This window comes from Arachis duranensis, chromosome 3 (genome assembly GCF_000817695.3).
Source record: "Arachis duranensis cultivar V14167 chromosome 3, aradu.V14167.gnm2.J7QH, whole genome shotgun sequence".
NCBI lineage: Eukaryota > Viridiplantae > Streptophyta > Magnoliopsida > Fabales > Fabaceae > Arachis > Arachis duranensis.
In genome coordinates, this window is record NC_029774.3 from 45,304,503 (window position 1) to 45,316,729 (window position 12,227).

The window sequence follows — 12,227 nt, forward strand, 5'->3', positions numbered from 1 at the left end:
GCCAATAATAGTATTAACATATTCTTCTTTTGGCACAAGATGGGTAAAACATATATTACTTTTGAGAATAGTGTGCGAACTTGCACTATTCGCAAGGCATACATCTTCATTACATATCCTTGCCATTCTCTTCAAAAACAAATAATAATAAAATGAATAGTATGCACAGTTAAATTGAATACTTGATCAGAATTATTTTTCTAAGAAACACTGTACATAAAATAATGTCATATACTAAAATTTTATTTTAAAACATAACACATTTAATGATTTCAAAATTCATAAACATTAATATTTCATTATTTATGTACATCACATTTGAAACTTAAATACATAGAAAATAATGCTTAACAATAAGTTCTTTACATTATTTATTTACATATATAATGCCCGATATTCCTTTCTTTATCCCACTTCTGGTGAGATCTTCTCTTTTGAACATAATTCTTTTTCCTTCCATAATTTTTCTTGTTATTAAAAGCTTGCCATTTACCTCTTCTCGGGTAATGATTTGCCGCATTTACTTCAGGAAATGGGGCGGCGCCAGCTAGGCGCGCTTCATGATTTTTCAATAACAACTCATTGTTGCGTTCGGCAACAAGAAGGTAAGAAATTAACTCAGAATATTTTTTAAACCCTTTCTCTCGATACTACTGCTGCAGGAGCACATTCGAGGCATGGAAGGTTGAGAAAGTTTTCTCCAACATATCATGATCAGTTATTTTTTCCCCACACAATTTCATTCGTGAGGTGATTCGAAACATTGCAGAATTATATTCATTTATAGATTTAAAATCTTGTAGACGCAAGTGCGTCCATTCATATCGGGCCTGAGGAAGTATCACCGTTTTCTGATGATTATACCTTTCTTCAAGGTCTTTCCAAAGATCTGCAGGATTTTTAATGTGAGATATTCATTTTTCAATCCCTCGTCAAGATGACGACGAAGAAAAATCATGGCTTTGGCTTTTTCCTTCTGGGATGCATTATTTTCAGCCTTAATGGTATCTCCAAGATCCATTGAATCAAGATGGATTTCAGCATCTAATATCCATGATAAATAATTGTTGCCAGATATATCAAGAGCATTGAATTCGAGATGAGAGAGCTTCGACATAATGAAAATATTACCTGAGTCTTCCTAAAGATTTGATCAGAGTCTCGTGCTGATAACGTGTTGTGAAATAAATAAAAGATATAAAATAGAGATGTATAAATAAAAGACTCTATTATTAATATAATTAGCTCAATAATAATTTATATATATATAATAATATTATATGTTGTAATGTGTATATATATACAAAGATGGAAAGAAGTATTAAAAATAAAGAGAGAGAGAATTGCATATGATTATTGTTACTATCTCAATATAATAAAGATAATTAATATTGCTATTAATATTATATGTAAAGAGTAATAGAAAAGAGAATTTAAAATATTAATAAAATAAAAAAAGAGAAGGAATTGTAGTAGAAATATAAAGAGAAGAATATTTGATTGCAACATAAAGAGAGAATAATATTAAGTTGTTGTAAAGAGATAGAGAAAGAAAAGTATTTGTAATTGTGTAAAATCCATTTGCCTTGTTCATGCTTTTATAGACAAATAAATTCAACTATTCAAACTTTATTAATTATACTTTTTCATATAAATTTGCTCCTTACATAAAAAATCAGATCCACCCTTAAATGAGCATTCATCCTTATATATCCATGCCGTAACAAATTTCACCTATTGCCCTAATGATTCGAAGCTACATCCCAATTTTAATTTCAGGGGAATATACCGAAATACCGAATAAATAGAAATCATCTATCTCTGAGCCTCTGAGGTGTTTGAGACATTAGAGTTTTTTCATTGGTGGTGACATTAGCGGTTCTCTAAAGTAAACACACCGCTCACATACAAATCCACTCACATGCACACGCAATTATTCAATCTGGAAATAAATCTTAACCATGTTTAAAATTATATAAGAAAATAAAGACTAAACCATTCTTAAATAAATAAACATATACTTGACTGATAATTATTCAATCTTCTCAATTATTTAATGTATACCTTTTATTTATAAATATTTCTTAAAATTATCTTACTCATATTAAATTAAAACCTTGTTGCGCTATATTTAAAATTTTAAACTGAAATTTCATCAAGAGGTTTTCTCTATGGACAGTTCTCTGTCTTTTCATATATATAAAGTTTGGAGGCAACCATTTTGATGCCAACATGTCGAGATATTTGAACTACTTTTTGATATCATAAACTTGTTGACTAATCAGTAAATTTTATTGGTCTGATAACATTTTTGACAACTAAATATATATAAATATTAATTAAAATATAAATGTATAAACTATATATATTAATATTTTTAATGCTATAAAATTTTATCCAATAATAAAAAATTATTCTTTTTTTTTATAATTAAATTTCGACCAAATTTTAATATATATGAAATTATTTTCTACCATTATCAACAAATTTTTTATTCAAGATGATTTGAAAAGACTTACATGTGTGACATCAATCTTGACACCGTCAATCCCCACCGACTGAAGATGCGAGTGAAGTCCTTCATACAAGTTGTGAGCCTCATGCCGCGCTACAACTCCCACACCGTTCTCTAGTATCTTCTCCACCGCCAAGTCCGTCATCAGCATCTCCGCCCCCTTCGACAGCCTCGCGGCCACCATCTCTGTCTCCGGCATCCCCTCCACCTTGGGCCTTATCCCACCCCAGTACCCACAAAACGCATGCCACACATACACATTCTCCAGCGCTGCAAACTCCTCCTTCAACTCCCTCACAAACGCACCCATCCCCTTCCCCTTACAACACTCGTACTCCCTAAACTTGCAGTTCTCTTGGAACCTTATCAGCCTATTCAGCATCTGCTCTCCCGGTATCCTACAATTCAAGCTCCCTCCGTCGGTTACCGCCTCATCGTCGCGGCAAAACGTTTGCCATCCGTCATCAATGATGACTAGACCGGGAGGGCACCCTCCGTCCGCGAGGGTTTTGATGCCTTGGCGGACGCCCTGAGGGTGCACCTCCAGGTAGAACGCGTCCCACGTGCACCACCCGAACCTGTCGATGATTGCCGGCGGGGTCTTCTCTTCTAGAAGCTTGAAGGTTCCAAGGTGGAGGCGGATGACCTTCATGGCTTCGTGGACCAGAGTGTAGGGGTCGTTGTTGGCGTGCATGTAGAGGCACGCTTTGAATGTCGACTCCGCCACGCGTGTGGATCCACTCTCCATGCAGACGTCGAGGAAGTCGTCAAGACCGGGCTGCAGGGAAGCCCGGAAAGCTCCTTCGATAAGCGGCAAGAGGAGGACATAGGGTCGCCCGCCGCTCTCACCTGATATAACAATTAAACTCAAACTAACATTAACCAGTTTAATCAAGTTATATGAAGTTGATATTTTAAAACACATATATGTCAAAATATGTATGTGAAACATGCGAGTCTTCACCCTTAATGAAATATGTCAAATCTTTTCCAACACTCTTGTACCTTTTGGTCTAATAATAACTGAAAAGATGGATAGATAGTAACTAACTGTTCTCGAGTATCATAATTTGAGTCTCGTGCTCTACTTGGGTACCGTTGGAGCCGGTCCAGTGGGTGCTCCACCAGAGTTTGAACCGGAATATGCTCATGAACCGGATTCCTCTGAGCTTACCAAGGGAAACAACGTGCCGGGAGAGTGGCTCGTCGGCATTGAACCCCACGAAGCATCCTGCTGCGGTGTTCTTGGTGGTGGTTGAATCTTGTGGCGGTGATACAGTGGCGGCAACTATGTTTGGTGGGACTTCGGTGAGGATGGGGTGGTCGTTGACTGAGAAGGTTGAGGCTTCGAGTTTTATGGAGGGTGGTAACGGTTTGGAGAGTCCATTTTCTTGGAGGGTGGTTAAGCTTGGCGCCATGAAGAAGCTCTAACTTCTGCTTATTGGAGTTTTCTTCAATTTGCGAGTGAGAAAGGGAAGGTGTTTGAATAATGAAATAGAAACGGCTTAGTTGACTAAAATAACAAAAGCTGTGTGTGTAGTAAACTTAAGCTGTTATATTTGTATCCATTGATAATTTGATATTAGAAAGTGATGATAAAAGTAGCATGTACATGCCTTAATTATATGAAGGTTAAACCCTGGAGGGGTTGTTCAAACGAACAAACATGTTCTATATTGATCATAGTAAAGTATTAATATGGTATCAAATATCCATATAAAATATTTTATAATATTGACTATTTCACACAATTTTTAAAGTATATACGAGTAAAACATAGCAAAATATAGTTAGATATTAGTGTACTTAAGTGCTTTTTTCCTATTAATGTATAAAATTATTAGTAAATAAATAAAAAAGTATAACTTTAAATGATCAATAGACTAACAAATATTAGCATGAGTGAAAATAAAATATGTACTCCAGATTGCCAAAAAAAATAAGAAAGAAAAAGCATTCATCAGTCATTAGTTAAGAAACATTAGTCTCATATTGGTTCCAACAAATTTTCCTTATTCTATTAAAATTAATAAATGTGAACTATTAACTAATTTAGATTAATTAAATAATCAGCTCACTTGTTAACTTCATCTTTAAATAGAATTCAGAATTACAATGAATTAAATAAATTAATTATTATCCTGTCAAACTAAGAAATGTGATAAAAACAAAATAAATATGAACTATTGTCAAATATTCATAGGAGAAAAAACATGTAAAAGGAGAAGTGGAATACGTATGCGATGAAGGGGCAGAAGGGCTACGTGTTTGGCAAAGAGAACAAAAACGAAGATCAAGCATTGGAGCCTGCCACATCACAAGCTACCCGAGAGTTCTAGATAATCAAGTTTTAATATTATCATTTTTTTCACTTGAGAGCATTTCTGTGTGTAGAAATTGTTCATGCGTTATAATTTACACCAACAGTATAAAATAATGTTATTTTCTGTTGTAAAAATAGAACTGTTACTTAAAATGAAGTGCTGAATCAAACACTTGTTATATGCAAAACGAAATTTAAAATTAAAACTTTATTTAAATAAGGATAACACCACAAACTAATGACAGAATCAACGAGGATTCTAATGCTTCACGTTGCAGCACCAAAATCACTTTTGCTTTGCAAATTGATGAATTCAATTCGACATACAACTATGAGTAAACTGAATTCTTGAGAAGAAACCGTTCCCACAAAAACTTTTCGTCTTAAGCTAACGTGGCACATTAATCAGCATTTTCCTTGGGCATTGCATAAATGTCATTTCTCTTGGATGCTGCTTCTGTTGTCCCTTCATCCATGAAGCCTTTCTCTTGCAATTCATCTTTCAGCCGTTGGATCTCTTCATCCTTCTCTTCTAATTTCTCTTGCAACATCAAAACCTGCAGTAAAACCCATTGAAGCTATGCGTACTCAAAGATTTTCTTTGGTACAATGTACTCAATATTTAGGTTAAGCTCTTAAGCAACTTATATATAACTCCACAAAAATTCAGCACAAGAAAACTTCAAATAATCATATATTTTTGGGCTTTTGTCCAAATATATGGGGAAGAGGAGATTCTCCCATTATGAACCAACACACAACAATAAAGCCTTATTTGATTAGGTGAAATCGGTTATATGAATCAAACAACCCCATTGAGTTCCACCAAGTTTAGCGAGACCGTTCTAGATCTTTCTTGACCAGCAACATATTACATCCAAATTAATGTATATTATATTATTTATTCCCTATTAGTATTCATCTAAATCATATAGAGATTTAAGTATAAGTGGACTAAACAAAAATGGTTTACTCTGTCAGAAACTCTGAAGCAAATAGTGTATAATGCAGAGGAGAATATGCAGTGCATTGATATTTTGAAACATTAAAGTATGAAAGTAGGGATAAGCAAAACCATTTCATTGGATCTTTCAACGTCGTTTGTCAGTCCGTCCATATGTGTCTGCAGCCCTGTAGTCAAGTTTAGAGGTTAAGATTACAATTTTACATAAATTGCTAATGCATTGATATTACATTAGCATAACTTTTGATTCCCAAAAACTCCAATTTTATAGGCAAACCCGTTTAAGATTCATCCTAAAAAGGGTCAAAGAGGATTAAAATGCCAAAGCATACAATTTTTTATTTTTGAAATCATCCAGCTGCTAACCTTCGAATTGACTTCTCAGTTCGGCATTCTGGTATTTCTGCAATGATAGTTTCATTGCTAACTCTTGTATCTGGAAATCAAGAACAACAAAACATTGAGCTCCTCGACTAAATTCTAAGATCAAATGAGAACCCATGTAAGAAACAAACATAGAAGTAATCACCATTCACCAATGTAAAAACTGACTAAAGTTTAATTTGAAGTAGTGGATCCTATTGTCATGGATGGTGTACAATCCGGAGTGTCAATCTAGGACCACCTAAGAAGTTCTCCATACTTAAACTGGAAGTTTGCATGAAGCCTACCCTTTTCCACTTTCTCTTTAATCTTGACTCCTTTTTCATTTTGCTACCTCCAAAATACTGAAATCTCTTTAGGTAAGTTCCCCCAGTGAAGAAGGGACTAAAACTACCACTACATAAGACACAGTACAATACTCCTCTCTCCTCATAATGGATAACAAGTTGTTTCTTCACCATATCTCTAAGGTGATACTCTCCCAGAAAGAACTAACAAGACAGCTTGCTCTAACATTTTCCAAGTATGAGGCATAATATCCATCCTGGATTCTATATCTCTGAAAATAACAAACTTGACTCAATAGAATTCATAACCAAGTTGAATAACAAACCTTCAAACGAGTAAACTCTTCATGGACAGCTGGATCTAGTAACAGCCTTCTTGCCTGAAAGTTAAAATCATGGAAACAAGGACTACCTTTGGGCATAACTAAAAGTCAAAATGGAAGGCAACAAGATGCAGCCAAAATTATTTGAAAGCAGCATATCATGAATAACTCAAAAAATAAATAAATAAAAATAAATAAATAAATAAATAAGCAGGCAGAAAGTATTGAAAATTGAGTTGTATAAGTATAATAGACCCACTTTTATCAGATCCAATGCAAGTACATTACTCCTCATTTTTTTTATAATTATTATTGAAGTTCCAGTAACTGTAATCGGGTAATGATCCAGAAGGATTTATGCCTATATCCAGTAACAGATTATCAGGGCTGCTATAATTCTATAAAACTTTGAAGTAGAAAGAGGCAGACTAGCACATAGTTATTTATCTTGAGTGCAACCTTCTTGTCAGCTAATATACAAGATCTAGTGAACAATTTATACATGTCATAAAGTGTAAACCTCCTGGGTATATCACTGTTTGAAGGAGAATAATGAACAGAACAACAAAAATAGTACATAAACCACTACAAACAGGATAACTTAGAATTAAAAATTGCAGCTTTTCCTACGTACCATGAAAGACTTTAGACACAGCCATATTGATGAAAGCACACAATAGCAAAAATTATATTATATAAAACAATACCTGCATTGTTGCTGGCTTGAGTTGAGCTTTCAGATCCCGCACAGCAGACTGGAAAAGGTTAGAGAGGCATATACGTTTTAGTGGGGGGAAAAGTTTTCTAAAAGTAGATAAAGTCTTACTACATAACCCTAAGTCTTTAAAGTGCATGTAGCTTTAAACTTTCTGCTCAAGATTCGTAACAAGCAATAGGATCAGTTCAAGCTCTTATTGCAATTCAACACTTCATACACCTACACAATACATGATAATTTCTGGCCTCTTATCCTTTAAGGACTTTATACTTTCTCATCAAAAGCATAATACTTTAATATTACAACCACGAGGGGGAAGGGGATCTCGCCGCTGCTCCTCTGGACAGGGGAAAACACTTATGCTTCTATTACGTTGTTGATTCTAATTCCATTCTTCTTCTGCTTCTGCTTCTATTATGTTGTTGACTTCTGATTATGATTCTTTTATATTGTTGCTTCTGATTGCTTCTGCTTCTGGTTGATTACATTTTTTCATTGTTCTTGTTGTTCTGCTTCTGTTCCTGCTCCTCCTTGATTACATTGTTTCATTGTTTCATTATACAGATTTGTTGATCCATTATCCATGTTTTTAATGTTTATTACATTGTTTCATTGTTGTTGCTTCTGTTTCTGCTCCTTCTTCTGCTTTTGCTTTTGTGTTTGATTTTGGGAAGAAGGGAAAGGAGTATTTTGGTCCGAAGGACGGTTTTAAAACTAAGATAAACCTTAGAGACGATTTTGTAAGCAAAAAAAGATTGGGGATGAAAAAAATTTTCAACCCCTACCTTAGGGACCAAAATTGTACTTAACCCTTTAAATAAATAAATAAATAAGAAAGAAAGAAAGAAAGAACGAAAGAAAAAAGCACCACTCCCCAATCCAAAGTTCCAAATTCCAATGAAATTTTTCTCAAAGGAAGTGGGTATCTCCTTCCTTTCCAAACAGCCACTTATCAATAAAAAGAATGAAAACAGAGCCCTAACTTATAAAGGACAACTGGACAAGTCAATCAATGTTGAGCAGTGTAGACATGATAACTGCCAATCAAGACAGTGTGAAAGTCATCATCTAAGATTTTACAAGTTAAAAACTTAAAGAGCATCGGAACCCTATTTTCAGTATATTACCTACCTTCAACTCTGCTATTTCTTGTTCTCGTTTTGCAAAAGTAACAAAGAATGCGCCTTCCTTTTTCTTTGCTTTTTCAAGCTAATAATCAATGAAACAGTGAAAGGGATCAGTGAACCCTGATCAATGGATAAAGAATAATTTTTAAGGAAAAAAAATGAACGATTTAATTCCAAACCTGCTCTTTTGAAGACTCCTCAGAAGATTTTAGGGCTTGAAGATAGTTAATCACCAATTTGGGTGCTTGAATGAAGAAATATAACAGAAGAGATCAGGAATATATTTGAAACAAAGAAGTAATAGAACTAGATCTAGAATAACAATACAGAGGTCACCTGCAAAACACCAGGTACAAACTAACCTGGAGTGGTCCCAGAAGGTATGAAGGGTTCATTCTGAAATGCTGTGCGCCACTTTTGAATTTCAGATTTTGCAGCCTCAAGTTCATTCTGAAATATGGAATGATCTGATCAAGTTTCTAAGAAAAGGAAAAGGTAGAATTCAATCTAAGATATGACAATTAAAAAAAATAATAATAGTAAAAGAACACAATTTGAACAGATTATGGCCAGGGCTCTCTGCTAGTCTGCTATGGGAATTTACAAATCAAACATTAGACACCATATCCCACAACTATCAAATGATCAAAATAATAAACGTGAACCTTTTCACCATGAAGCATGAAGCAATGAAACCTAGGTAATCCTAAATGCCTAATGTTTAGTATGCCTGACCTACTCATACGACTATGTACCCAGTGCCAATTTCTGCTAGGTACACACAAATAATTGATAATTGTTGGTCAAACATTACAACAAGCATATGTACCCAAAGGCCTAAATCTAAGTTAGTACTTACAAATCATAAAATTTGACAAGTACGCTATTTGGTTTACTTTTAAATTAAATAAAACACTACTTCATTTCTTCAAGTCTTATTCCTCTTAAGATGTTGCTTTCTTTCCTAATACTTTGATAAAAACTTGAAGTTACAACATCATAAAAATTGCATATAATATGCTTCAATTACTTTATTGTTTACTGTTTTACATTTTATATAATATACACACACATACATACCCTACCTCGTGCAAAAATGACCATACTATGTACCCATATCTATGCTACATTTTCCCGAAGCATTAATGAATCCAACATTATTATAAACTACAGTCCACTTCGATCAAGAAGAGAATATCAACTTTGAGTAATTGAATTCATAAAAGTAAGACGTACTTGGCATGTGGCAAGGGTATCCTTACAGTTTTGAAGACTGCCAGAAAGAAAGAGCCACAGAAAGAAGTTTAGGCTCAAATTATATCCTCACAGCAACCTGAACACAGTACAACTAAGATTTCGTTATACCTCTCACGAAGAGACAATATCATTCCAGTGGTTACACCAGAAGCAGCTTCTTCAGCCTTTGATTTTGCCTGAACCAATAACAAACAGAACAGAGTACAATTTTAGAAAACAAATATCCAACCTTCAACGAGTCATGTACAATTGACGAACGTATTCCATTTTCCACATAGAACATTCTAATTAGAGAACATGTAACGCAGAATCACATAGAATAAACTAAACTATAGTGGATTATATTTGATTACCTTCTTGGGTGCGAAAGGGTCATTATCGTAATATTCGTCGTCATAATCGGGAGAGGGCCTCTTCTCACCAGAACGCGTTCCGGAAAATCCGCCTTCAAAATCGAAGTCTTGCTGCGTTTGAGAAAATTGAATTGGGGCCGAGACTCATAGATAGAAAGGGGAAAGAAAAAATAAAATTCGAAAAGAAGGAGTGTCTTACATCATCAAAATGAGGAGAGGAAGCCATTGATTTCAAAAACCCTAGATAAGGAAGGAGAAGATCAGAAGAAGCGCTGAAGCTGCAAATTATCAGATTGCGACCAAACAGGCAAAACACTCTATACAGTTACCACAATTTTTTTCTTTTTTGCGACTGTTCTGTTCTTTTAACCATGTATTATTTTATTTTATTTTATTTTTATAGGAATATGGTTCTTGGATGTATTAAACAATAGGATTGTTAATTCAGGTATGAAGTAAACAAAGGAAGTTATGTCTTTGCGTGGCAATGTTTATGCAAAGTTACATGCAACATATAACACATTTAAAGACGACCAAGTTAGGAAATAGTAAATTACCAACTAAGTTTGTGGGTAGTGTGCTAAAGTTGAAATTATATGTCTTCTGAATAATTAAAGTTGACAAAAAGAAAAGAAAAGCATTCTTAAAAAGAATGCAGTTATGTTTCCTTAACTTTAAGGGTGAACAATTTGATTGGACAGTTTTGACTCATTAGCTGCAATCACTGAAATGATAGAATATGAAAATCATTTTATATGATATTGATGCTTGTATCTTTGATCAATAAAACATGATGAAAACTATAAAAGGACAACACTTCAAACAAATTAAAGGAACAGATGGAAGAGCAATTGATAATTGACAAAAAAAAAATTATTTAAGAGCATAGTACCTTGAGATTGTTGAAAGGAATCAAATATTTCTGAAACCTCAGGGGTAAATCACATTATTTGTTGCAATATAATTATTTGAATTATTATGAGAAATTACAATCTTCAATCTATTTTTGTTGATAATTTTTAAAATTGCAACGTAAAGTTTATCTATATTTGAGAACCAAACTTACATAATTTAATGATTTTTTTTTAAAGATAGGAGACTTGAACCCGCAACCTCTTAATTGAGTATAGAGAGACTATGCCATTTAAGCTATTACTCGTTGGCATAATTTAATGATTATTCATAGTCATTGCATAAGAAAGCATTATTAGAAATTATCCTCGTTAAAATTTAAATGGTAATTTAACATCTGATAAGATTAATGTCATTCTCAAAATAAAGACCTTTTTCCCAACATTGCTTCCTGGTAATACTTTAGCTTCAATAATATTGTTTCCAAATTTTGTGACAACCAATCCAGTTTTGTTATAAAAGCCACCAGCGGAATGATTAATATTTCGAATAAGAATCACTAGACAACTTTTTTTAAAGCAAACTTCATGATTTGGCATGTCAAGGCATTTGATAGTAGCCAAATATTTAGGAGTGTGTATGCTAGCAAATGTATCATCAACTCCTTTCTTAAAAGCAAGGTGAATCAGAACTCAAATATTGTTTCATATTATTTTTATTAAAGGATAGCACGTAATCATTCACTTGCTCAACAATGTTAATAGTTGGAGATAGAATAGTTCGACCATGGAGAATATCGCAATTTTCATAGTCGTTTATGTAGTCACCATATATAACATGAACAATTGCTTTGATTGGGTCATCGGTACCATCAATCAGAAGTTCTGGTGGTACGACAACTAAACTGGAGTCATCATCAGATTGTCCTAACTTTCCATCACCCAAATCGAGAATCAATTTGCACACTTTTTCAATTCCTCGTTTGTTTCATTTCTATTTGTAGATAGAACTAAGTCTCATATTTTGTGTCAAGTTCAATATCTTGCAATTAGACCACACCTAAGATGAGTTTATTGTTGCATTAGCAATATCCTATCTAGAACCTTTTGTGCTAACTAAATGTA

General features: G+C 33.9%; 1 protein-coding gene and 1 pseudogene across 1 annotated transcript in view; both read right to left on the minus strand.

The window, feature by feature from the left end:
• LOC107479094 (galactinol--sucrose galactosyltransferase) overlaps positions 1 to 4,065 on the minus strand; it is a 12,632-nt gene extending 8,567 nt beyond the window's left edge. The window contains exons 1-2 of the mRNA XM_016099247.3: positions 3,567 to 4,065; positions 2,520 to 3,364 (exon numbers count right to left, since the gene is read on the minus strand). Of these exons, the coding sequence (XP_015954733.1) occupies positions 2,520 to 3,364; positions 3,567 to 3,933 (1,212 nt within the window). The 5' untranslated portion in view covers positions 3,934 to 4,065. The remainder of the gene's footprint in view (positions 1 to 2,519; positions 3,365 to 3,566) is intronic.
• A 1,012-nt stretch (positions 4,066 to 5,077) lies between these two features.
• LOC107479095 (FKBP12-interacting protein of 37 kDa-like) lies at positions 5,078 to 10,679 on the minus strand (annotated as a pseudogene).
• Positions 10,680 to 12,227: the final 1,548 nt, after the last annotated feature.